At 62.2% G+C, this 27,230-nt stretch overlaps 1 protein-coding gene across 1 annotated transcript in view; it reads right to left on the bottom strand.

Moving 5' to 3' along the window:
* The window catches only part of EXD3 (exonuclease 3'-5' domain containing 3), a 454,860-nt gene that overhangs the window by 37,111 nt on the left and 390,519 nt on the right, over window positions 1–27,230 (bottom strand). The window contains exon 22 of the mRNA XM_068164114.1: window positions 4,291–4,387. Within this exon, the coding sequence (XP_068020215.1) occupies window positions 4,291–4,387 (97 nt within the window). The remainder of the gene's footprint in view (window positions 1–4,290; window positions 4,388–27,230) is intronic.

Below are 27,230 nucleotides of genomic sequence, written 5' to 3' on the forward strand. Positions count from 1 at the left end.
GTTACTCAGCCTTTGCTGGCTTGGTGCATCCTCACTGGAGCAGATGTGCTGCAACCTTGCCTTCCCCAGCACCAGATCTCCTCTGGCAGAGCAGCCCCTGAGCACCAGGGCCCTGTGCCAGCTGGTTTTACCACACTGACTAAGCCAGAAGCTTCCCCTGGTCAGAAAAGAGCAACAGCCAACAGCCTCCAGGGAGGTCCTGCCAGTGCCACGTGGTGACCTGAGCTCTGCTGCCTCTCTCTGCCCCAGCCCTGCCTGCCCAGAGCATCCCACTGGGCAACAGCCATCACAGAGCAAAGCTGTCCAGGCTTGAAACTGTTTCCAGCACTTCCATCAAAGCCCTTCTGCAGGGAAAAACCTGGCTGTGCCAGGGAAAACCTTCCCTGAAACCTGGGAATTCCTAGGCCCAAGCTGGAATGAGCTATTGCAGGGTGAATAATTTGCCTTTCATCGCTTGCAGGCCCTGCCATAGACAGGCAGGAGCCAAGAGGAGCAGCACTGGTGTGCTCTGCAGCCCTGCACTGTGTGCAGCTGCACCCCAGCACCTGAAGGGCTCCAGGAGAGCTGGGGAGGGACTCTGGCCAAGGGCTGGGAGTGCCAGGATGAGGAACAATGGCTTTGAGCTGGGAGAGGGGAGACTGAGAGTGGAGAGGAGGAAGAAATTGTTGAGAGTGAGGCTGGGGAGCCTCTGGCACAGGCTGCCCAGGGAGGCTGTGGCTGCCTCCTGCCTGGAGGTGTTGAAGGCCAGGCTGGATGAGGCCTTGAGCAATCTGGGGGCGTGGGAGGTGTCCCTGCCCATGGCAGGGGCTTGGAACTGGCTGAGCTTTGAGGTCCCTTCCATCCCAACCTATTCCACAGATCTATGATTCTATGGCTCCAGGGCACCTGGGCAGCCTCAGGCTCATGCCAGGGCTTGGTCCTGTCCCCATCCACAAGTGCCCCAGCACCTGCTGCATCTGCCTCCCCCTCTCTGGGGAAGGGAACCCCACCAGCAGGAGGCTTCTCCTTGCCCTGGGAAGCAGGAGGGGGGAAAAGGCATTTCCTTGGCCCTGGGCAGTGCCTGGCTGCAGTCCTGAGGGCTGATCCCTGTGCAGGGGCATCAATGACACAGCCTGGGCTGGAGCCATGGCAGGGGCTGGTCCTGCCATGGGTGAGCACCTGGGGGCTGTGGGTGCTGAGCCCCCTGTGCCATGTGCTGGACCATGGCTGAGGGCACAGCAGGGCTCTGCCACCAGCCCCCTCCAGAAGAAGAAGATGCAGGCAATAGTGAACTGACAGATTGTCCTTACCCCCCTTGCTCTGCTGCCCACCCACCCCCACTGCTGCCCACCCCCCTGCACTGCCCCCAGCGAGCCATGGCAGGACATTGCCATCACTCCCTTGCCCTCTTTCTTCCCCACAATAGGTGGGCATGCTGGGCACATCCTGGTTGAGTTCACACCGATGCTCCCAGGAGCCCCTGCCAGAGTCTAAACAGAGATGGAGACCCCAGGGTGGAAGGAGCCCCCCCCCCAGCACATCCCCTGTGGTCTTTCTGGTGGGTTGGGTGCCACACCTGTGCCCACCTGTGCCCACATTTGCCCACCTGTGCCCACCTGCCTAGCAATCACAGCTTCTACTTATGTCTCCATTGCAGCAAAACAGCAACCCCTGAGGGCATTGTGGCATCTTTGGTCCCTGACTGCTCTGTGTCAGGATGCTCCTCACCAGAGGTGCTCCCCAAGGTCACAGTCTCACAGTCTCACAGTATCACTTAGGTTGGAAAGGACCTTGAGGATCATCGAGTCCAACCTATCAACACAGACCTCATGACCAGACCATGGCACCAAGTGCCACATCCAATCCCTTCTTGAACACCTCCAGGGATGGGGACTCCACCACCTCCCTGGGCAGCACATCCCAATGGCTAACAACTCACTCAGGGAAGAACTTCCTCCTCACCTCCAGCCTGAACCTCCCCTGGCACAGCTTGAGACTGTGTCCTCTTGTTCTGGTGCTGCTTGCCTGGGAGAAGAGACCAACCCCCACCTGGCTACAACCTCCCTTCAGGGAGTTGGAGAGAGCAAGAAGGTCTCCCCTGAGCCTCCTCTTCTCCAGGCTAAGCAACCCCAGCTCCCTCAGCCTCTCCTCACAGGGCTGTGCTCCAGACCCCTCCCCAGCTTTCTTGCCCTTCTCTGGACACCTGGGCACACTGCTGGCTCATGTTCAGCCTACCATCAACCAGCACCCCCAGGTCCCTCTCTGCCTGGCTGCTCTCAGCCACTCTGCCCCCAGCCTGTAGCTCTGCCTGGGGTTGCTGTGGCCAAAGTGCAGCCCCTGGCACTGGGACTTGTTGAATGCCATCCTGTTGGCCTCTGCCCATCTGCCCAGCCTGGCAAGGTCCCTCTGCAGAGCCCTTCAGCCCTCTAACTGACCAACATCTGCCCCCAGCTTGCTGTCATCTGCACATTTACTGATGACTGACTCAATGCCCTCATCCAGATCATCAATGAAGATATTGAACAGGCTGAGGCCCAGCACTGATCCCTGGGGCACACCACTGGTGCCTGGCTGCCAGCTGGCTGTGGCACCATTCACCACCACTCTCTGGGCTCAGCCTCCAGCCAGTTCCTCACCCAGCTCAGAGAGCTGCTGTCCCAGCCAGGGGCTGACAGCTTGGCCAGGAGTTTGCTGTGGGGGATGGTGGCAAAGGCCTTGCTGAGGTCCAGGCAGACCACATCCACAGCCTGCCCCACAGCCACCAGGCAGTCACCTGGGCATGGAAGGAGATCAGGTTGGAGGGGCAGGAGCTGCCCTTCCTAAACCCATGCTGGCTGGACCTGAGCCCTTGGCCATCCTTCAGGTGCAGTTTTTGCCCCCAGGATAATCTGCTCCATCACTTTCCCTGGCACTGAGGTCAGGCTGCCAGGCCTGGAGCTTCCAGCTTCCTCCATCCGACCCTTCTTGTGGATGGGGACCACATTGGCCAGTTTCAGTCAGCTGGGACCTCTCCAGAGCCAGGACTGGAGGGAAATGATGGAGAGCAGCTTGGCAGCACATCTGCCAGCTCTCTCAGCACCCTAGGATGGATCCCATCCGGTCCCATGGACTTATGAGTGTCCAAGTGGCTCAGCAGGTCTTGAACTGATTCCTCATGGATTTCTGGGGCACCACACTGCTCCCTGACCCCATCACCCAGCTCAGGAGGCCACTCCTCCTGAACTCCTGCCTTGCTGTTAAACATTGAGGCAAAATTGAGGTCACTCCTGGCAGGGCCTCTGCAGGGGTCCCACCTGGCCCAGGAGACAGGGGTCCTTCCCCTGAGACCCCCAGCGGGGCCCAGGGACCCAGTGAGAGGCTGTAAGGCACAATGGGTCATGGGGTGCTGCAAGGGAGTCCCTGAGGAGCCTGCATGGAGGAGCAGTGGTGCCATGTGAGACCCCCAGCTCCAGCATCCCCACCCTGAAGAGGGAAGTGGCTCACTCAGCTCCCCACAGCCCACACTGCAAGCCTGGCTGTGGGCACAGCTGCCCACTGGCTGCCCACACAGTGAGTGCCCTCCCCAGGAAAGCTGCTGGGCAGGCTGGCTCAGCTGCTTGGGAAGCACAGGGTGCCAGCACCACTGGCAAGGCTGCCCCACCACGGCCCTCGTCCCCAGAGCCACCCAAGCACCTCCCAGCAACGCCACAGCCAGCCAGGAGCCACTGCTTGGCACTGCTCAGCCCTGCCAGGCAGGTGGGGAAACTGAGGCAGGGCAAGAGCCACACGGGAGGGCTGGTGACAGAGCCCAGGCTGGGCTGCAGCATTTCCATCCCAGAGTGCCCCAAGGCAGCTCCTGGGGAGGGGGCTGGGGGCAGGGCCTGGCTGGGCAGGTGGCACTGGCTCACTCCTCCTGCAGCCTGACCTGGCTGAAGAGCAGCAGCAGAGCAGCAGCAGAGCAGCAGCAGCAGCAGCAGCAGCAGCCAGGAGGCATTCAGCAGCCCCAGAGGAGCTTCCCCTGTCAGGCAGCAGCAGCCTTAGGCTGCCACTTGAGCTTCCCACCCAACCACCCCGGGCTGGGCAGTCCCATGCAGGACCAGTGCCTGGCAAGGCACCGTGGGGCAGCCTGGGCAGGGGGCTGGTGAGCTGTGCTCAGCCAGCCACGGAGTGGGCTTGGGAGAGCTCTGCAGGGCAGTGCCCAGCTGCAGGCTGGGGCCAGGGGACTCCATTCCCTCCCTGAGAGACCCCCAGCCCCGATGGGAGAGTTCCTCTCTTCCCAGGCAGGGAGGAGGGGCAGAGCATCAGTCCAGCTCTGGGTGCCCCCCTGTTTACCTGTGGCACTGCCACCCCCCAGCTCCTGCCTGCTGCTCTCCACCAGCTGCTTCATCCTCTCCCTTGAGACCTTCAGGTACTTGTCACAGTTGCACACCTGGAAGAAGAGAGAGGGAGGTCAGGGAGTCATGGAGCCACAGAACCATTGTGGCTGGAGAAGACCTTTCAGCTCCTCCCTAACTCTGCCAAGGCTGCTGCTGAGCCACAGCCCTCAGCACCACAGCTCTGCCTCTCTCCAACCCCTCCAGGGATGGGCATTCAGCCAGCTCCCTGGGCAGCCTGGGCCAGGCTTTCAGAGCCCTTCCAGTGAAGCATTTTCTGCTCATGTCCAACCTAACCCTCCCCTGGGGCAACCTGAGGCCATTTCCCCTTCTCCTGTCCCTTGTTCCTAGGGAGGAGAGCCCAACCCCACCTGGCTCCAGCCTCCTTCCAGGGAGCTGCAGGGAGCAAGGAGGTCTCCCTCAGCCTCCTCTTCCCCAGGCTGCACACCCCCAGCTCCCTCAGCTGCTCCTCCCCAGCCCTGCTCTCCAGACCCTTCCTCACTTGCTTGCCCTTCTCTGGCCCTGCTGCAGCCCCTCTGCTGCAGCCCCTCTGGTGAGACAGTGGCCATGCTCCTCAGGTACCTCTGCCTGCCTGCTGCATGCAGCCTGGCACTGGGCAGCCCTGGCAGAGGCTGGGCACTGCACAGGCTCATGCAGCACAGCAGAGGAAAAGCAAGGCAAGGCCTGGTCCACTGAGGAGGGGGTAGCAGAATGGCAGCAGACACAAATTTGGGGGTTCACAAGCCACAAGAACCTCCTGTGTAGAGCACTCCATCCTTACAGGGCTTAGCCACAGCTTCATGCCAGGCTGCTGGTACCTGGTACCATCCCAGCCCCTGGCAGAGCTCACCCCTCAGCTGCAGCCAGCGACTGAGGCTGCCCTCAGACCCCAGACACCCAGAGCCTGAGCTGCTCCCTGCAGCCTCACAGCAGCTGTGAAGGAGGAGCTGTGGGCTCTGGGACAGGCTGGGGCCTCAGCCTGGCTCTGCCACAGCACCCTGGGTGCCCAGCTGCATTGCTGCCTCCGCCCTGGGTTTGCCAAAAGGCCTCCTGAGAGGGCTCTGAGCACTTGCACACACCAGTGCTGGCCCTTACGGAGCCAAACTCCTCAGGGAGCTGCCAGGCCCCTGAGCCCAGGAGCACCTGAGCCCAGGGCAGCCCAGGGCAGCCCAGGAGCGCTGAACCTGCCTGGGAGCAGCGTCCCTGACAGCTTCGCCCTCTGCCCTCCCTGCCTGGGTCCCTGCTGGGTGCTGGGGAGTGCCACAGCACCTGGCACCAGCTCCTGCTTCTGGGGGGCTCTGCTCTGCTGCTGGAGCACTTCCTGCACCCAAGGCAAGCTGCAGGAGAGCTGCAGAGTTCCCCCGACCAGAGCAAGCTCCTTGCCTGGGGCTGTGCTCCAAAGCCTGTTGAAACCAGAGAGGTTTCTGCACTGCCCAGACAGGGCCCTGGCTTGCAGCAGCTCTGCTGGGCTGTGGGTGCCAGCTGGAGCACTGCTGGCTTCGTGGCAAGGAGCAGGGCTGCCCCTTCTTCCCACTGCCTGGAGGAGCACCAGGAGAGGAGGATTTGTTTGGGAACAAGCTCTCCACCATGGCCCAGCTCTGCCCTGCAGCAGCCTCCACCACACCAGCTCATGCCCCACGGCCCAGGCATGGCTTGGCCCTAAGAGGATGCCTGGACTGGGGTGCCCCAGGCTGTGCTGCTCCAGCCCCTCAGGGCAGCAGCACAGAGAGATGGAGGAAGTGCCCAGATGCCATGGATGCTGCTGCATCACCTGGGACTTCTGTGTGGTTGTGCAGCCTGGAGAGGAGAAGGCTCCAGGGAGACCTTCTGGTGGCCTTGCAGTGCTTCAGGGGCTGAGCAGAAAGCTGGGAACAGACTTTTGAGCAGGGCCTGTGGGGACAGGCCAAGGGGGGATGGTTTGAAACTTAAAGAGAGAGATTGAGAGTGGAGAGAAGGGAGAAATGTTTGACACTGAGGGTGGTGAGAGCCTGGCCCAGGCTGCCCAGAGCAGTGGGAGCTGCCCCATCCCTGGCAGCAGTGCAGGGCAGTTTGTGCAGCAGGGTTGGACTAGATGAACTCCAAAGGCCTCTTCCAACCCAAACCACTCTGTGGCTCCATGATGTCAAAGGGGAACTTTGCAGCAGTCCTCCTGTGCACCCTGAGCATCAGGCAGCTCCTGCCCCTGTGAGGCTGCACCAGAGCCCTGAGTGCTGCCCTGCCTCACCAGCACATCCTCCCTGCTCACACTGGGGCCAGCTGCAGGCAGTGGTGCTGTGAGCTCTGAGTGTCCCTCCCTGCCTCACACAGGGCAAAGCATCCTCCTCACTCAGCCCCAGGGACTGGGCAGGGGTGAGAGCCCAGCAGGGGAGAACCTGGAGCTGTGTGGTGCCAGAGCAGCCACTGGAGCTCTCTGCTCATGGAGATGTCACCGTTGGAGTTCACTGCCAGCCTCACACAGGGTGGCTGAAGCACAGCCTGCAGAGGACACCTGACACCACCAGAGCTGATCTCCTCAGGCTTCAGCAGTCTGGGGTAGCAAGGACTGGAGGCCACTGGCTCCATCCCACAACTTTGCCTCCCTGTCCTTCAGTGGCATCAGCTCATCACCAGCTGGGGCAGAGCCAGCCTGAGAGACAGCTGAGAAAAGAGGGAGAGAAGCCTGAAGGAATCCAGAGACAAGCAGGGAGGGAGAGAGATGGCAGATGTCACCCACAGCCCTGGGGCAGACCCCAGTGCTCTCCCTGCAGAGCTGTGCTCTGGTCCCTGCCAGCTCTGATGGTGGAGCCAGTGCTGATGCTGTGAGGTGGGTGAGCCCTTTGGAGCTCAAGGGTGCCCAAACCAGCACAGACTGGACCTGGAGACGTGGGTGCCACCAGCCCAGCCAGCACCCAAAGCCATCCTTTGTCTCACAGGGTGCTGGGAGGGATCTGTGGAGGGCAGCAGGCAGGCAGAGGTGATGGGCAGCTCCCAGGGCCAGCGGCCAAGCTCTGCCCAGGCTGAGCTCCTCCATGACAGGGACAGCAGGGCAGGGGGCTGCACACAGGGGTTGAGCCTGGAAGTAGGATGGCACCTAGCAAGCACAGCAGCAACAGTGGCTGTGCCAGCATGTCAGAGCCTCCCAGAGAGGTCCCAAACCACCTGGACACTGAGCTTCCACCTGGGCTGTGCACAGTGAGGCAACCACAACCTCCTCCCCAGCCCTCCCTGCCAGGCACCCCGGGTGGGCATGGGCTCATCTCCCCTCTGCCATAAATGCCAAACCCACTCAGTGCCCAGCCTGGGCAGTTCAGAGCATGCTGTGGTGCTTGGGCAGCAGTGCCAGCAGGCTGGGCATGAGCTCCTGGCTCCTGCTGGGGTGCATGGAGCAGCCTTGGGCAAACTTCTTTCTCAGGCTCATCCTTGTTGTAAATTAGAGGCAGTCACTTCCTGGGCCAGCTACACCCTGGCACCCAGGGGGTAACCTGGTGTTCCCCACTAGCCTGGGGCAGCCAGATGCTTGCCCTGAGGCTCTGTGCCCTGTGGCACCTCCCCAGCCTCCAGACCTCGGGCACTCTCAGCTCCCCCAGAGCACAGGGCAGGCTCAGCTAAGCCATTTAGCAGCAAAGCCAATTAGCTGCAATCAAAATGGCAATCATTGTCTCTAATGTCTTGCTGCAAGGAGCCTGAAGAGGTGAAGTGAGCAGGGCAGCCTGGCACCTCAGGAGGGGCATGGTGCCCTCGGGCTTGATGCTGCCTGGGGACACAGCTCCCCACAGCCTCCAGCATCACAGCCTGGGGATGTGGAGCAGATTTTTTGCTTTCAAGGGCAGGAAAGTGGAGAGAGAGCCTCTCTGCAGGGGAAGAGAGAGATTATCCTCCTTGGAAAGATTTGGTTTGCTCAGATCCACCAGGGCAGGAGTAGCTGTGGCCAAGGGCACAACTCATGGTGATGAGGCAGGTGGAGATGCCTAGGAGGTGCAACCCAAGAGTGCAGGGTTTGGCTTCTCCCCTGCAGCATTACAAGGTCCCTCCAGCCCTGTGACCTGCTCTGGGTGGGGGTGGCAGCTTCTGCCCCACATGCCAGCCCTGCCCTGGGCACGACATGCCAAGTGGGCTGGGCCCCGGGGTCTCTGCTGACACCATCCTGCAGGGTGTAAAGGGAGCTCAGCTCGGGAGCAGGGAGCTGGCAGCCACGGCCCCCACAGCCCCCACAGCATCACCTGGGCCACCACCACCTGTGCTCCAGTCGCCCGGCGGGGTGCCCCTGAGTCCCCAGGGCTGCAGGCCGGCAGCAGGCACACCTCAAGGAGGAGGAGGAGGAGGAGCAGCGCCGCAGTTCTCATGCTAGGGCAGCCCTTGCCAGCACACGCTTAGTCACTGGTAAATCCCAGCCTAGATCTGCTCTGCCCTCTGTGAAATGGATCTTGGCTGCACCCCCGCTGAAGCAATCCTGGCTCCCGGGAGCCGTGGCCCTCGCACGTTCCCACGGCTCCCCGCGCCCCGTGTGAATCAGCCTCAGCCCCTTCCCGGCCAGCCCCGGTGCCCCCGCACGGCACCCGGGCACAGCCAGCCCGGGGCGCCCCGGCTCCGGCCCCGCATCTGCCGCCCGCGGGGCCGGGGCCAGCTCCAGCCTCCGGGCAGCAGGGGACAGCTGCGACGTCTGCCCTGCCTCCCCGGGCTCTGCCTGCCGTCTCCACGCTGAGGATGAGGAGGGGGCGACCCCATCTGAGGGGGGCTACAGGAAAGCTGGGAAGGGACTCTTTAGGGTGTGGGGTAGTGACAGGGCTGGGGAGGATGGATGCCAGCTAGAAGAGGGGAGATTTAGATATTAGGAAGAAGATCTTCCCCAGGAGGGTGGTGAGAGCCTGGCACAGGTTGCCCAGGGAGGTGGTGGAAGCCTCCTGCCTGGAGGTGTTTGCAGCCAGGCTGGAGGTGGCTGTGAGCAACCTGCTGTAGTGTGAGGTGTCCCTGCCCATGGCAGGGGGCTTGGAACTGGCTGGTCCTTGGGGTCCCTTCCAAGCCTGACAGTTCTGTGATGCTATGAAGCTGTGGCTCCCACTGCAGTCCCACACTGCTGTGCCCTCTCCCTGCATCCATCCATGTGTCCTGACCAAGTGCTGGGCACTGTCTCCCCTGCAGCCATTTGCTCCTGTGCAGCATCTGCCACAGCCAGGGGGACCTTGGGCAGCCCAGCCTGGTCTGTGGTGTCACCACGGGGAGCTGTGACATGGGATTGTAAGGAGTGATGCCACTGGACTGGGATGGGATGTTCACTGCTGTGTCTGCTGCTGTGGATCTCTGCTTGTCCCCAGCCCCAGCAGCCTGAGCCACCCCAGCTGAGCAGGCAGGTGCCACACAGTGGGGCTGCCCCTGCCTGCAAGGCTGAGGAGGACAAGGCAGCTGGAAGGACCTTGTGCCATGCTGGCAGCTCAGCCAGAGCCTAGCTCAGGACAGAAGCCTGCCTCTCCCAGCTTCCCAGTAGGGATTTCACCAGCAGTGCCACACAGACCTCCCAGGACTCAAGGGACTGGGTGCTTCAGCCTGGGCTTCCAGGGCCATCTCAGCAGCCCACTCCTTTTCTGGGCCTCCACCTAGGAAGTTGAGGAGCGTGAAGAAAAGTCCAGCAGACAACAGGAGCCAAACCACCTGGGACTCACAAAGGGCCCTGGGAGTCAGTGCCAGCCTGGATGAAGCCAGCAGCAGAAGTTCAGCTGGAGCTCCATAGGCTGGGGCCCAACACAAATGGAGAGGAGCAGTTCAGACAGCTTTGGAGTCAGCTTTGCTCCTTCCTTTGACATCCCTGAGCTGCAGCTTCAAAGTGCTCCAAGAGTCACCTTGGTGATGCTGAGCTCTGCCCTGAGGGGCTGTCCCTGCAGTAGTCCCTGGGCTGGCAAGGCTCCTCCTGCCTGCTCTGCTGACAAAGGCCATGGACCCAGGGATCTCCTTGGCAGGAGCTCTGCAGGGAGACAAATCCCTCTGCCTGGAGACCTCCTGGCTGGGGAAGCCAGCAGAGCATCCAACCCAGCAGAGCATCCAACCCAGCTGCAAAGGCCTGTGCCTGGGGTGAGCTCTCTGGGGCAATGCAGAGGGCAATTCCTTGGGTGTCTTCTGCTTGCCCTATCTCAGCACTCTCCAGCAGCCACCTGCAGTGACATCTCCTTTCCTACTCACCGCCTACCCTCTCCCCTTCCTTTCTTCCCTTCCCTCTCTCCCAGATGGCTATCGCCAGGTGAAAGCCACTCCTCGGATGGAGGCTGCAACTCTCATCTCGATTGTGAAAGCCAAGTCCTTGAGCATCCAGGAGCAGAAACTCTTGCAGGGCTTACTGAGACTTGAAACCTCCCTAGATCAGGCATGCAGGATGCTCAGGCTCAGCCAGCTGCCTGCCCACGGGCAGCCCCCCAAGCCTGGGAGCTCCACGCAGGCATCCTGCCCTTCACTCAAAGCAGAGAGTGCCCAGGCAGGAGGGAGCTGGGGGGAAGGACAGGGAAAGCAAACTGGGTGACACCTGTCTAGTCCAAAAACAAGTCAGGAGCTGGTCCTGCCTATACATGGCCTCATCTGCCCAGATGGAAGCCTTACCCAGGGCTCCTCCTTGCTGCACTCATAGCTGTGACCTTCAGACTCTCTCCTCTCCCCCCAGCAATGCCATGGCCTGGATTCCTCTCTGGCCCTTGCACCAAGAGCAGAAACATCAACAGCTGGGCCTGGCACAGCTTTCCACAGCCTGCAGGTGCAAAGGCTGTCTCCAGGTGCAGAGTGGGTGGTCAGCTGGGCCCCTGGGGTGCCTGCACCTCCAAGGGCATTTTCAGAAGGTAGATGTCTGGGCTCTTTCCCTTCCCCTTTACACCAAGAGCTTTTCTCATTGACTTTCTTACCACCAGTACTGGGGAACTGTAAAGGTGCACATTGCCCCTCCCGATCTGTCAAAAATGCTCTGATGCCTGTCCTTGGGTACCAGCAAAGCCACCCAAGCAGCAGGTGAGGTACCTGGGTGCAGGTCCCTCTGGGGAGCAATGGGTCTTGGTGCACACAACAGTCCTGAGAGGCCACCCAAGCCATGGCAGCCCTGCTGCCAACAACAGTGAGAGCTGTGCCAGAAGATGGACTGTGAGGGGCCCCCCAATGGGACTGCATCCTGGGCATCCCTCCCCAGCCCTGGCTGAACAAGGACCCCCCAGCACTCCTGTGCCCATCTGAGCTGAGCTACCCTTGGCTGGTGCAAACACAGAGCTGCTGGTGGGTTCCTGGCACCGTGCAGGGGCATCTTGGTTCAGCCAGAGGGAAGGGCTCTGTTTATTGAATCATTAACATCACTTCCCTCATCGGCAGCCAGGTACTCGGAGAGGTCTCTTAGGCAAGTGCTGACCCAGCCCAACCCTGCTAAGCTGGTAGGATGACATGGGATCCCATGCCAGCCTGGCACGGCGTTCCCACTGCTTTCTCTGCTCCTGCTCTGCTATTACTCATCCGTTTCTGGAAGGTTTCTCATGCATAATGAAGTGTTTCAACACTTGCCTAAGCCAGCCAGTGACCTGCTGCCTTTCCCAACGCTTTCCCTAGGCAGCCCTTCCGACTGCCGCGGAACACGCAGCTCAAACACCGACTTTTCTATCCCCCTCGGGGGCAAAAGGTGTGGGAAATCGAACAGATAAGAATGCCTTTAATTAGTATCATTTGCATAAGCCCTGGGAAAAGCTCACCTGACAGCTAGAAGGGCCTTGCTTGTCTGGGAGCATGAAGCACAGGGGCTGAAGCGGGCAGCTTAGGAGCTGCTGCCGACCAGGTCGGGGAGATAAAGAGCAGGTCTGAGATGGTGGAGCCCTGCCGGGTCCTGGGCACCCCAGCTCCCACTAACTCCCTCTGGGGACACCCCAGCTTCAGCTGGCTCCTTGTCAGGGCTCTCTCCCTCACCATTTCCACCTTGCAGCTGCACCAAGTGAGAGAAAACAGTGTGGGTTCTGGGTCAAAGGGATCCATCAGCTGCCCTGGAGCAGGCCCAAGCACATCCCCAGATAGTGCATGGAGGCTGCCACCACAGGCTCAGCATCTGGAGGGACAGGACCAGGCTCCTGTGCTGGCTGCTCCTCGCTCCCCTGGCACATCTGCTCCCTGGAGCGTGGCACACAGCTGCAGGTCCCTAACTGCAAGCCTCAGCCCACTGCCACCTCGCTGCCTCTGGGGAGCTGGCACCTAATTGCCAGTGACACCAAGAGCCCTTTTTGGTCCCTCAAGGCCTTTGCAGCGATGAGAGTCTCACCCAACATCAACACCTAAACCCACATGCAAAGCTGCTTTTCCCAGGGGAAAAGGAAGAAAAGATCTTCAACCCCCCCCCCCCCCCCATGCATGCTCCCCCCAGGTGCTTCCCTCCCCTCCAGCTGCCTTGCAGCCCTCTCAAGTCCCACTTGCTCATTTTTCCTCCCAGCTGGAGTGTGAGCTGCTGAGCTGGGGGCTGAGCCCCTCCAAGGAGCTGAGGCTGCCCTTGGCCTGACCTTCACCGCCGCCGCCAGCCCTGTTTGCACAGCACCCAGCACCGCGCCTGCTGCTCCGGGACAGGCTCCCAGCCAGCCTCGTAACAAAGCCAAGCCAGCAAGAGCTGCCTTACAATGAGGTTGTGCAGCATCCCCAAGGCCTTTGGTTCAGGCTGAGCTCTGTGCAAGAAGCTGCCAGGGGCTGGTGGCTGGCTGATCCCTTCCCACCCTCCTTCCCTGCCTCTGCTCCTCCAGCCCCAGGCCAGCACGGTGCCTTCCCGATGGCCTCAGTGTGCTTCCCACCCACGGGGGAACCCCTCCTGGGTGTGCAGACCTGCACCACGAGGCTCCACAGCACACCCCTCCTGCACCAGCTTGCTCCTGAGCCATCCTGTCTGAAGGGCACCTGCAGGCAGGCTGGGGAGGGACTGTTCAGAGGGGGCTGTGGGGATAGGATTGGTTTGAGAGTGGAGCAGGGCAGAGTTAGGTTGGGCAGCAGGAGGAAGTTCTGCACAGGGAGGCTGGGGAGAGCCTGGCACAGGCTGCCCAGGGACATGGTTAAGGCCTCATCCCTGGAGACATTCAAGGTCAAACTTGATGTGGCCCTGGGCAGCCTGCTGCAGTTAGAGGTGTCCCTGCTGCCTGCAGGGGGTTGGACAGGATGGCCTCTGAGAGTCCCTTCCAGTCTAATGCATTCTGTGACTCTGCGAGTGTGAGCTTTTGCCATGGCAGGAGAAGGGTTAATGCCCAGCTCCCTGCAGTGCAGCTCATTGCTGCTCCCCTTCACCAAGCTACTGAGTTTTATCCAGCTGGAGGTGAGAGCTCAGCTCCTGGCCAGAGGATGCTGGAGGCTGGTGAACACGAGGCCTGGAAAAACCAACCCAGTCTGTTTGCCCCCAGTGCTGGAAGCAGAGTGAAGGTCCACATCCTGCCAGCCCACACTGAGAGAGCCTGGCCTGAAAACCAAAATGCAGGTGGAAATCTGGCTGCCAAGCATCCCTCAGACCCTCAGGCAGAAGAAATGCAGAGGGTGGTGGGAATACATTTTCTGACCAGAGGAGTCAGAGCCCTGGAAACTGCAGAGGACCAAAGCTTGGCTGCCTGTACGGAGTCCAGCCCCAGGTGGTTCACAGTGAGTTGTGGCACTGCTCTTCACTCCCCAAACACATGCTGGCCACGCTGCAAGCTCAATGTCCTGCCTGGCCTGGGGCCCAGGAGCCCCAGTGCAGCACACAGAGCCCCAGCTCCCTCACTGCAGCCTCCTGCCAGCTGTGCTGGGGGCTGCATCCTGCACTGCTGCTGCTGGACAAGCCTTAGGGAAAGAGTTTGTTATGTCCTGAGGCCACATCACCCTCACTCCTGCTCCTTCTGCCTTCCCATGGCAGAGCTGCCCCTCCTCTGGCTGAGGTCCTGGGGCCATCTCTGAAAGGCAAGCCAGAGAGTTTCTGCTCCTGCCACATCCTGAGCCCTCAGGGCTGTGCCCAGCTGGAAGCTGTGCCCCAAAGCTTTTCCCCACAGCACTTCTCAGTCCTGCACAAGTGGCCAAGGCTGCTGGGGCCAGGAGGCTGCATGGCTCTGCTCCTCCATGGCCTTCTGCTTCGTGAGCATCCTCCCCTGCATCCCTGCCACCTGTGTCTCCCCTGCTGTCTCCAGGGAGCCATGGGGGTGACAGAGGCTGGTGCCCCCTCAGCTGGCACAGTGGCTGAGGGGAGTGTGGGGGCAGAGGCAGCAGCAGTGGCTGGGGAAGTCAGGCTCCTGTTTCACTTCTACTTTTATCTGGGAAGCCAAATGTGCCACCCTGCAGGCCCCAGGGGATGTGCTGCCTTCCCCAGCCAGAGCCAGATACCATCTGGGCACTACCTGCCCTTCCCTGTCTGCATGCCAGACCTCCTGGAGGAGGGCAGCGTCTTCCGTGGCACCAGGACATCCCAGCCCTGCCTGGTGTGGCTGGGTGCATCAGGGGGCAAGGAGCTGGGGAGCAGAGCCCTGCTCCCTGGGCACAGCCCTGCAGGACAGGCTCCCCTGGCCCCCAGCCGCTCTGAGGACGGCCACACTTCATCACAGCTAACCCACACAGAGCAGCCACCTCGCACCCTGCCTCCACCCAGCTCCATGGCCACATGAAATCATGCCACAGGGGCAGGGCCGGCTCTGGGGGGCAGGGCTGACACTGGGGGGGGGGGCAGGACTGACACTGGGGGGGCCAGGACTGACTCTGGGGGGCCAGGACTGACACCAGGGGGCCAGGACTGACTCTGGGGGGCAGGACTGACTCCGAGGGGCCAGGACTGACTCTGGGGGGCCAGGACTGACACCGGGGGGCCAGGACTGACACCGGGGGGGCCAGGACTGACACCGGGGGGCCAGGACTGACACTGGGGGGGCCAGGACTGACTCTGGGGGGCAGGACTGACACTGGGGGGCCAGGACTGACACTGGGGGGCAGGACTGACTCTGGGGGGCCAGGACTGACTCTGGGGGGCAGGACTGACACTGGGGGGCCAGGACTGACACTGAGGGGCCAGGACTGACTCTGGGGGGCCAGGACTGACTCCGGGGGGCCAGGACTGACTCTGGGGGCCAGGACTGACACTAGGGGGCCAGGACTGACACCAGGAGGCCAGGACTGACTCCGGGGGCCCAGGACTGACACCAGGGGCCCAGGACTGACACTGGGGGGCCAGGACTGACTGTGGGGGGCCAGGACTGACACCAGGGGGCCAGGACTGACTCGGGGGGGGGGGGCCAGGACTGACTCTGGGGGGCCAGGACTGACACCAGGGGGCCAGGACTGACTCTGGGGGGCAGGACTGACTCCGAGGGGCCAGGACTGACTGTGGGGGGCCAGGACTGACACTTGGGGGCCAGGACTGACTCCGGGGGGCCAGGACTGACACCAGGGGCCCAGGACTGACTCTGGGGGGCCAGGACTGACTCCGGGGGGGGCCAGGACTGACTCCGGGGGGCCAGGACTGACACCGGGGGGGGCCAGGACTGACTCCGGGGGGCCAGGACTGACACTTGGGGGCCAGGACTGACTCCGGGGGGCCAGGACTGACACCGGGGGCCCAGGACTGACTCCGGGGGGCCAGGACTGACTCCCTCCACTCCACCCAGGAGCAGCAGCTGAAGCCCAGCGGCCACAGCTCGGTCTCAGTGCTGGGGAGGACAGGGTGCCAGCCTGGCTCAGTGCCTGGGGTAACCACTCAGTCCCACCCTGCATGGTGTGGGGGAGCACTTCGGAGCCTCCTGAGGCTGCTGGGCGGCACCAGACCCCTAAAGCAAACCCGATGGCTGCGGTGGACGCAGCGGCAGGAAAAGGGAGCCCCGAGCAGCCCCAGCCCCAGAGGCTTGCGTGGCCTGCGGGCTGCCCGGGGGCCCTTCCAGACCCTGCAGCAGGTTCCCCAGCACGGGACCACGATTCGGGAGCCCGGCCCCTCACCCCGGGCACCCGCAGCGAGCGCAGGGGCAGCGCGGGGGGGAGGTGAGACCCCCGCCCCCCCCGGACCCGGCGGGCAGCGCCTGCCGCTTTAATTGGGGAGAGAAGAGAAACAGCAGAGAGCGGGAGCGGAAAAAAAAAGCGTGAGAAAGGAAATCTGAGCAAAGCCTGGAGCGATCTACCCAATGCAGCGGAAACAATGGCCCAGGAAGAAAAACCAGTTCCTACTCACAAGGTAGAATAGGCTGGGAACGGCGGGGGGAGGGGCGGCGCAGGCTCACCCCGAGCGCTCCCAGCCTGCAGAACAAGATGGGCATTATGAGCCCGCGGCTGCCCCGGGCACCCTGCCCCTTTCCCAGGGGCTCCGGATGCCTGCCCAGCCTGCTGCCCGCACTGCTGCCCGCGCTGCTGCCTGCCCAGCCTGCTGCCTGCCCGCACTGCTGCCTGCACTGCTGCCTGCACAGCCTGCTGCCCACACTGCTGCCTGCGCTGCTGCCTGCCCAGCCTGCTGCCTGCACTGCTGCCTGCCCGCACTGCTGCCTGCACTGCTGCCTGCCTGCACTGCTGCCTGCCCAGCCTGCTGCCCGCACTGCTGCCTGCCTGCACTGCTGCCTCCCCAGCCTGCTGCCCGCACTGCTGCCTGTACTGCTTCCCGCACAGCCTGCTGCCTGCGCTGCTGCCTGCCCAGCCTGCTGCCCGCACTGCTGCCCGCACTGCTGCCTGCCCAGCCTGCTGCCCGCACTGCTGCCCGCGCTGCTGCCTGCCCAGCCTGCTGCCTGCCCAGCCTGCTGCCCGCACTGCTGCCTGCACTGCTGCCTGCCCAGCCTGCTGCCCGCACAGCCTGCTGCCTGCACTGCTGCCCACACAGCCTGCTGCCTGCACAGCTGCCCGCACTGCTGCCTGCACTGCTGCCTGCCCAGCCTGCTGCCTGCATTGCTGCCTGCCCAGCCTGCTGCCCACACAGCCTGCTGCCTGCCTGCACTGCTGCCTGCCCAGCCTGCTGCCTGCCCGCACTGCTGCCTGCACTGATGCCCACACTGCTGCCTGCCCAGCCTGCTGCCTGCACTGCTGCCCGCACTGCTGCCCGCACAGCCTGATGCCCACACAGCCTGCTGCCTGCCCGCACTGCTGCCTGCACTGCTGCCTGCCCAGCCTGCTGCCTGCACTGCTGCCCACACAGCCTGCTGCCTACACTGCTGCCTGCCTGCTGCCTGCCCGCACTGCTGCCTGCCCAGCCTGCTGCCCGCACTGCTGCCTGCACTGCTGCCTGCACTGCTGCCCGCACAGCCTGCTGCCTGCACTGCTGCCCGCACAGCCTGCTGCCTGCACTGCTGTCCGCACAGCCTGCTGCCTGCCCGCACTGCTGCCTGCACTGATGCCCACACTGCTGCCTGCCCAGCCTGCTGCCTGCACTGCTGCCCGCACTGCTGCCCGCACAGCCTGATGCCCACACAGCCTGCTGCCTGCCCGCACTGCTGCCTGTACTGCTGCCTGCCCAGCCTGCTGCCTGCACTGCTACCCACACAGCCTGCTGCCTACACTGCTGCCTGCCTGCTGCCTGCCCACACTGCTGCCTGCACTGCTGCCTGCCCACACTGCTGCCTGCCCTGCCTGCTGCCCAGCCTGCTGCCTGCACTTCTGCCCACACAGCCTGCTGCCTACACTGCTTCCTGCACTGCTGCCTGCCCACACTGCTGCCTGCCCTGCCTGCTGCCCAGCCTGCTGCCTGCCCAGCCTGCTGCCCACACAGCCTGCTGCCTGCCCGCACAGCTGCCTGCACTGCTGCCCACACTGCTTCCCACACTGCTGCCTGCACTGCTGCGTGCTGCCTGCACAGCCTGCTGCCTGCACAGCTGCCTGCCCAGCCTGCTGCCTGCACTGCTGCCTGCCCAGCCTGCTGCCTGCCCAGCCTGCTGCCTGCACTGCTGCCTGCACTGATGCCCACACTGCTGCCTGCCCAGCCTGCTGCCTGCACTGCTGCCTGCACTGCTGCCTGCACAGCCTGCTGCCTGCACAGCCTGCTGCCTGCACTGCTGCCTGCACTGCTGCCCACACTGCTGCCTGCTGCCTGCACAGCCTGCTGCCTGCACTGCTGCCTGCACTGCTGCCCGCACTGCTGCCTGCCCAGTGTGCCCAGCCTGCTGCCCGCACTGCTGCCTGCTGCCCGCACTGCTGCCTGCCAGGGCCAGGGCCCAGGCTGCCTCCCAGAGAGTGGATGTTGGGGACCTCCCCTGCTGCACCCAGCTTGGGTTGTCAAAGGCCCCACAGGGATGGACTGGGCAAGGCACAGCAGCAGGGCTCAGCACCAAGCCAGGCTCAGCACGCAGGCTGAGCTGAGCTGGCTTTAGCATGGAACTGGGCTCAGCACCCTGGTTTAACTTATCTGGGCTCAGCACCCATTCTGGCCTCAATATTCAGGCTGGGATCAGTCCCTATCCTGAGGTTAGCACCCAGGCTGTGCTCACCCCAGGCAGAGCTCACTGCCAGGCTGGGCTGACTGCCAGGCAGAGCTCGCCCCTCAGCCTGAGCTTACCCCCAGGCTGGACTCAAAGAGCAGCAGAGCCAGGCTGTACCACCAGCCAAGCTCCCTGATGCCAAGCATGGTGTGGTGTGGGGCCTGGGTGGGTGCCCATGGGGGAAGTGGCACTGCTGCCAGCTTGGCCGTGGCAGTTGAGGAAGGGCACACAGAGGCCATACAGCTCCAGCACCTGCCTGCAGCACAGGGGCTGCTGCCCACCCGCTGTAGGGACAGGCCCTGGGATGCATCCTCTCACCTGCCCAGGTCAGTGGGGCTGGAGGGGCTCAGAGCAGCTTGGTCTAGCTGCAGGTGTCCCTGCTTGACCTTGACAGATCTCTCCCAACCCAAACCATTCTATGACTCTGTGTCTGTCTGTCCCTCCAGGGCAGCACACCCCAGGAGGCAAAGCCTTGGGCTGCAGCATGGCTTGGCTGGGGGCTGGGGAAGGCCCAGAGAGGTACCCCAGCTCCAGCAGGGTCCAGCAGCCAGTCCCCTGCCCTGGCCTCAGCCACAGCTGGCGGCAGCTGGGGGGTGCTGGGTGGTTGTGCTCCTCCCAGCCGGGAGAGCTGCGAGCTGCCACTCTGCAGCGGTAGCTTAACTTCTGCTCAGCTGAAGCCAGGGCTCAGGCTCCTCCCGGGAGCTGCAGGGGCTGCCATCCACCCGAGGACTTCAGTCCCCTCTGGGCCCTGCTCCACAGCCAGCTCTGCCTGTCCCCAGCCCTGCTCCCTGTGCTCCCCACCGCAGCACAAGCCACAGCCTCCCAGCCCTGTGCCGCAGAGCAGAGCCAGGGGCACAGGCAGGGCTTCCAGCACCCTCCAGAGCCCCCTGCCCTCTCCAGCTGGCTGGGGCAGCAGCCTGGCAGGGATGCAGCCTCTCTGCCTGCCCTGGGACTCCACCTCGCTGGCTGTGTGCAGGAGGAGCCAGGAGGGCAGAGCTGCTGCCAGCACCTCCCTCTGCTCTGGCACACTTGTGAGCCCTCGGAGCGCTGCAGCAGGTTCCCACCACCCCGTGCCAGCTCCCCAGCCTGTGCCCCCCCACCAGGAGCACCTGGGGCCCTGGGCTCCCCAGATGCCTGGCAGGGAGCAGCAGAACACCGCACAGGGCAGGCAGAGGGTTTGGGGCTCAGGTCACAGTCAGGGGCTCCCCTGCCAGCCCCAACGTGTGGGGCAGTGAAAGCTGCCCTGGGGTCCCACCTGTGCCAGTCTCAGCCCTTAACGAGGTTCAGGCTCCTGCAGATGCCACTCAGGAGCCTGTGAAATCCAACTGCAGTGCAAGTGTCCTGGGCATGCCCCAGAGGAGCTCCAGAGCCCAGCACCCTCTCAAGGCCTCCCTGTGCCCCAGGTGCCATTGCCACTGTGCTGCCCCTTAGGTCCCTCCCAGACACCTTTCATTCCCACTCACTGGCAAGGAGAAATGCACAGCAGCTCCCAGTCCTGCCTCGAGGAGCCACCCCCAGTGTACCTCACCCTCCTCCCAGCTGCCAGCCCTGCAGCTCCCAGAGCCCCTCCAAGAGAGCACCTCAACACCCCAGGGTGCTGGGGAGTGGGCTGGGGGAGCCCACCAGCAAACACACAGCAGCATGAGGGGGCTGCAAATCGAGAGGGCCAGATCCTTCCCTCATGCAAGTGGTGCTGAAATGAGTCCTGGGCTGGTGGCTGCTCTTACAGCTCCATCCCATGCCATGGGCAGCTCCATCCCATGCAGGTCCCTGGGGGTGGGCACATAACCCCTGGCATCAGCAGCAGCAGAAGCGATGTCTCAGCCTTGCCTCCCCCTCCCCCTGGTGTCAGGGCTGCCCCCAACAGCCCTGCAGCCCCCACTCAGGGCTTCTTTCCTCGGTCCCAGCCCAGGCAGGGCTCAGCAGTGCTCAGGGGCAGAGCTCTCCATGGAGGCAGTGGCTGCAGATGCAGAGAGTCACCACGGCATGAGAGGCCCCAGGGCAGGAGCAGACCTAGGCAAGAGCCATCCCTTGCCACCAACAGCCTCTGCTGGTGGAGGCCCCAGCCAGGCTCTGCTCTGCTGGCAGCAAAAGACCTGACCTGAATCCTCTGGGAGTGGAGGCTTGGCCTCACCCTCCTGGAGAGCATGCAGACCCCACAGCCCCACCACAGGCACAGGCCAAGACTATGGTGGAGAAAATCATTCCTGGGGCAGAGCCTGCTCAGCCTGCAGGGCCACCAGGGCTGGGGAAGCTTCCTCACACCTGCAGCAGCAGAGGAGCAGTGCTGCTCATACAGCTGGGCCAGGATGGCACCAGGGAAATGAGACCCTGGAAATGGCACCCTGGAAATGGCACCCTGGAAATGACAGCCTGGAAATGAGGCCTGGAAATGAGACCCTGGAAATGACAGCCTGGAAATGAGGCTCTGGAAATGGCACCCTGGGAATGGCACACTGGAAATGGCACACTGGAAATGAGACCCTGGAAATGAGAGCCTGGAAATGGCACCCTGGAAATGAGACCCTGGAAATGAGACCCTGGAAATGACAGCCTGGAAATGGCACACTGGAAGTGGCATCCAGGAAATGAGACCCTGGAAATGACACACTGGAAATGACAGCCTGGAAATGAGACCCTGGAAATGAGACACTGGAAATGAGACCCTGGAAATGGAACCTTGGAAATGAGATCTTGGAAATGGTACCATGGAAATGGTACCCTGGAAATGAGACCCTCGAAATGAGGCCCTGGAAATGAGACCCTGGAAATGAGATCCTGGAAATGGCACCCTGGAAATGGCACCCTGGAAATGGCACCCTGGAAATGACACCCTGGAAATGGCACCCTGGAAATGAGACCCTGGAAAAGGCACCCTGGAAATGAGACCCTGGAAATGAGACCCTGGAAATGGCACCCTGGAAATGAGACCCTGGAAATGAGACCCTGGAAATAACGCCCTGGTAATGGCACCCTGGAAATGAGACCCTGGAAAGGAGACCCTGGAAATGGCACCCTGGAAATGGCACCCTGGAAATGACAGCCTGGAAATGAGGCCTGGAAATGAGACCCTGGAAATGACAGCCTGGAAATGAGGCCCTGGAAATGGCACCCTGGAAATGGCACCCTGGAAATGGCAGCCTGGAAATGGCACCCTGGAAGTGGCACCCAGGAAGTGAGACCCTGGAAATGACAGCCTGGAAATGGCACCCTGGAAATGGCACCCAGGAAATGAGACCCTGGAAATGACACCCTGGAAATGACAGCCTGGAAATGAGACCCTGGTAAATGAGACACTGGAAATGAGACCCTGGAAATGAGACCCTGGAAATGGCACCCTGGAAATGAGACCCTGGAAATGAGACCTTGGAAATGAGACCCTGGAAATGGCACCATGGAAATGAGACCCTGGAAATGAGGTCCTGGAAATGACAGCCTGGAAATGGCACCATGGAAATGAGACCCTGGAAATGAGGTCCTGGAAATGACAGCCTGGAAATGACAGCCTGGAAATGAAACCCTGGAAGTGAGACCCTGGAAAAGGCACCCTGGAAATGGCACCCTGGAAATGGCACCCTGGAAATGAGACCCTGGAAATGACAGCCTGGAAAAGGCACCCTGGAAATGGCACCCTGGAAATGGCACCCTGGAAATGAGACCCTGGAAATGAGGCCCTGGAAATGAGACCCTGGAAATGAGACCCTGGAAATGGCACCCTGAAAATGGCACCCTGGAAATGAGACCCTGGAAATGAGACCCTGGAAAAGGCACCCTGGAAATGGCACCCTGGAAATGGCACCCTGGAAATGAGACCCTGGAAATGAGACCCTGGAAAAGGCACCCTGGAAATGGCACCCTGGAAATGAGACCCTGGAAATGAGACCCTGGAAATGGCACCCTGGAAATGGCACCCTGGAAATGAGACCCTGGAAATGACAACATGGAAATGGCAGCCTGGAAATGAGACCCTGGAAATGAGATCCTGGAAAGAGTACCCTGGAAATGACAGCCTGGAAATGAGACCCTGGAAATAGCACCCTGGAAATGGCACCCTGGAAATGAGATCCTGGAAATGACAGCCTGGAAATGGAACCCTGGAAATGGCATCCAGGAAATGAGACCCTGGAAATGAGATCCTGGAAATGGCACCCTGGAAATGAGACCCTGGAAATGACAGCATGGAAATGAGATCCTGGAAATGAGACCCTGGAAATAGCACCCTGGAAATGGCACCCTGGAAATGGCAGCTTGGAACTGAGACCCTGGAAATGAGATCCTGGAAATGGCACCCTGGAAATGGCACCCTGGAAATGGCAGCTTGGAACTGAGACCCTGGAAATGAGACCTTGGAAATGAGACCCTGGAAATGAGACCCTGGAAATGAGACCCTGGAAATGGCACCCAGGAAATGAGACCCTGGAAATGACAGCCTGGAAATGGCACCCTGGAATTGGCACCCTGGAAATGAGACCCTGGAAATGGCACCCAGGTCCAGATGAGAGGTCTGGCAGCCCTGTCCTGTGAGGCAAGGCTGAGAGCTAGCTTTGTTCAGCCTGGAGAAGCCTCCAGGGAGACCTTCTCCTCATGGAGCAGGACATGAAGAGTGGCCCCCAGGAGGATGGAGACTCCCTTTGCCCAGGGAGTGCCATGGAGCAGGCAAGGGCTGCTGGGGACAGGTTTCTGCTGGGGAGATTCCCATTGGACTCCAGAAGAAAAGGTTTCCCTCTGAGCACAGCTGGAGGTTGGAATCATCTCCCTGGGGAAGCAGTGGAGTCCCCTGCACTGGGCAGTTTAGGTCTCATCCTGCCAGGGTGCTGGGCCAGCTCATTTCACTCTGCTGTGACAGAGGAGGGTTGGCACCAGCTGACCCTTGGGGGCCCTTCCAAGCTGGCAGGCTGGGATTCTGTGAAACATGGAGGCAGAGCCGGTGGATGTGCTCTCCTCTGGACACCACACACTGTCCCCTCTCCTGCCACACCGCCCCGAGGAGGGGGGGAGGAGGCTCTGCCTTGCCGTGCACTGCCATCCCTGCCCGTGCCGGCTCCCCCCGGGCACAGTGGGCAGGGCACTGTGCCAGCAGCTAATGGGAAAGTTCAGGGTCGGGGCGAGCCAGGGAGGGGCTCATAAAGGGCTCATTGTGCCTGGGGCTCCCCAGGCTGTGCTCATGGCAGCCCAGCAGCTCCACAACAAAACGCTGCCCAGCACTGTGAGCAGAGCTCTTTCCCAGGCTGCTGCTGCGCTCTCATTAAGCACTGCAGCACACTCCAGCCAGGCACTGTCTGCTTCTCAGGCCCAGGCCAGCTCAGCTGCAAAACACCTCCAGGGCAAGCAGGCTGGCACAGGCTGACCCAGAAAGATGCCCTTTGGGCCCAGGAATGATGAGGACCATGTACCCGGGTGGGCAACCTGCTCCCACCCACCTGCCTGTGGGCCAGCAGGGGCTGCGCCTGCTGATCCCTCTCTGGAGGATGGGTCCAGGCTGGAGCAGCCCAAGAAGGGACCAAGCAGGGAGGTGCACCACAGGGGACACCACTGCAGGCAATACCACCATGGGCAGTGCCACCAGCAGCAATTGCTAGAGCTTCTGCCTGCCCCCCACAGTTGCCCATGGGGGCAGAGCCAAGGAACCAGAGACAGCATCTGCTCCTCCAGCAGCCAGGGCAGAGCAGAACCCGGTGGTAGCTGCTGCACAACAGCCCCAGATCTGCCCAGACACTGCCCACTGATGAGGAGGGGCCTCTTCCACACCCATCTGTGTGTACAGCACCTGAGGTGAGGTCAGTGCCTCTCCACCCCTGCCCTACACCTCTTTACCACCAAGCCTTGCAGCAGCCATACAGCACAGCCCACAGGCTCTGCCTCAGGCCTGGCACTTGGGCTGCTTGGAACTCAGAGCTCCTGGGTCAGCAAAACTCTTCCCATGCCTCATCACTCTTATGGCCAGTCCCTGGGGCTGCTGGTCCCTCCCCCCAGGCCTGGGCCAGGGCTCAGCTCTCCCACTCCAGAGGTGTGGACATCCCAAAGTAACCCAATAAACACAGTGCTGGACTCATCCTCCAGGTGCCCACAGACGCTGACCCCTGTCACACCTCACTCTGACCCCTGTCACACCTCACTCTGACCCTGTGGTTAGCTTTTCTAAGCTAAGCTTTCCTAAGCTCTCCCATTCCTCCCCCACAGCCTCTTCCACACCTGGGCAGGCAATACTGCCCTTGCCCCCTCCCTGTGCCCCCAGGGAAGCAGAGCTGCTCCCACACTTTCAACTGACCTAGAAAGCTCCAGAGCCTTGCAGGCTGGAGGAGATGACCAGCCCCGGGTGCAGAGGTCCCTGCAGAAGGATCCACCCAGAGGCCATCTCCTTGCACATCTCCACCCTTTGCTTCCCTCTGGGCTTTCTGGGGAGCAGAGGACAGTCCAGCCCCCTGCACAGCCTGGAGCCCAGTCCTGCCCCCTGAGAGGGGCTTGCCACTCTGTGGGACCAAGCACCACTAGAGAGGCCAGGAGGGCACTGCCACCAGCTTTGTGCAGCCACAAACCAAGACGTGGGAAGCTTGCAGCCCCTGCAAGGGCTCCTGTCAGGGCCCCCAGAGGCTGGCAGTGGTGTGCTGCTGCTGTGAAGAGTGAAGGAGACAGAAAAGAGCACAGAAGAGCCAAGTAATGAGGCCAGACTGCTGACAGGAGGGGTGTAAGTCAGCAGATAGGGGCATGGTGGTTTGAAGACCCCCTCTATGGACCACCTGGGTGCCCAGCGTGGGCACAGAGCTGGCGAGCTGCCCAGGGAGGGCTGCAGCCAACCCTCCCCAGTGTTTGGAAGTGCAGACTTTGGCCAGCAGCTGCAGCAACTCCTCATTTCTAGCAGGCACAGAGCAGACTCCAAAGCTCTCCCCACACCCACCTCTGATGCTCTGAGGTCTGACCCAGCCTCATGGAGGGCACATGCTGGCACTGAGCCCCTGGCACCGATGGAACTCAGCTTTGCAGCATCCATCATCCCAGCTCAGCACAACCCCTCGGGAGCAGCACCCCGAGGAGAGGCAGCTCTGGAGCATTGGGGACCTGCAAGCTGGTGGCTTCCCACCTGCCACCTCAGCAGGCACCAAGGAAAGGGTTACTGCAGCACTGTGCCATTGCTGGGTGGTGGGAAGGTGTCCTGCCCTGAGAGGCTGGGAGCAGAGTGACAGCCCAGGCCATGACACTTGTAATTTGGCATCCCATGGGGGTGGAATTTGGCAGAACTGGTCCCTCCTGCTCTGGGGACATTCCAGCTCCCTGCACAGCCACTCTGAATTGAGCTCTCTTGATAAACACAGCAGCCAGGGCTCCCATCCAGCCCAGCCCCCCCCTGAGCAGCTCAGCAGCAGCATGCTCCTCCAGGGGCTCCTGTCCCACCCTAGCCAGGCTCCGTGCCTCCACCAGCACCCAGATGATGCTCCCTGTGAAACCTCTCCCTGCCCCCAAGACAATGGCAACACCACCTGCACCTGGTACCCCTGTGGCTGCCGTGCAGGGCTGGCAGCAGGTGCCACACACTTGCAGGGCTCATCTCCTTCCTGAGCCACTGTGGCAGGGTGGGAGGAAAGAATGTGCACTGCTCTAGGAAGAGCAAGGGGGGTCCTTAGCTCCTCCCTGTGCAGTGCCCAGCCTGTGCTGCTCTGCCCGGGCTTCAGGGGCCTCTCCACCCCCGAATCTTGATCCACTGAGGATGCCCCAGCTGGCAACACGAGACCCATCCTGGCACAGACGACTGCAAGGCAACGAGGGAGGTGACAGCCATGGGGACACAGCTGGGGGGCAGCCCCCACGCTGAGGGGGCTCATCCCCATCTCCCCATACCCTCGGCCCTGGGGATTGCGTCCCTGCCAGGCACCGGGACCCAGAAGGTCCCCGCAGTGCCCAGGGCTGGGGCCGTTTGGACACGGTGAGCTGGTGACGGGGCCAGATCCTGCCTTATCGGCCGCCTGTTTCCCAGGCTGTGCTGCCAGCTGCCCCCGCCGTGAGGACACGTGTGCCAGCGCGACGGGACCGCGCCGCGGGAAGGAAGCGCCGACAAAAGCGCTGCACCTCCTCCTCCTCCTCCTCCTCCCTGCTCTTGGCACGGCCGGGGGACTCCGGCTGCGAAGGGAAAAGGTTCCCAGGGCGAAGGTGTTAAATACCCTTCTCCCGTGCTGCTGTCACCTCCAGTCCCCGGAGTGTGAGAATCAGCCTCTATTATCCCCTCATTAGGCACTGCCGTACTGTACTAACCTCTCACATGAAAGCTGCGCTCTGTTCGCTAACAAAAGCTGGCGCTTGGTTCCCAGGAGTGGAAAAAAACCCAACCCCACAAGCACTTAGCAGGGGCTCCGGGGCCAGCCGTCCCCGCCGGCTCCGCACCGCCCCTGCCGAGCCCCGGCCCGTGATGGGGGGGGGGGGGGAGGAAGGGGCTCGGTGAGCGGGGGCCAGCCGGGCACACAGCGCGGGTGAGGCGGAGCAGGGGAAGCCCCCGTGGGGGGAGGGGGGCCCCTCTTGCGGACCCCGAGAGGTCTGGGGTGCCCCTTGCCTGTTGCCTCAT

The sequence above is a fragment of the Melanerpes formicivorus genome, unplaced genomic scaffold (assembly GCF_026170545.1).
Source record: "Melanerpes formicivorus ecotype bairdi unplaced genomic scaffold, bMelFor1.0.p_v2 SCAF_77, whole genome shotgun sequence".
Lineage (NCBI taxonomy): Eukaryota > Metazoa > Chordata > Aves > Piciformes > Picidae > Melanerpes > Melanerpes formicivorus.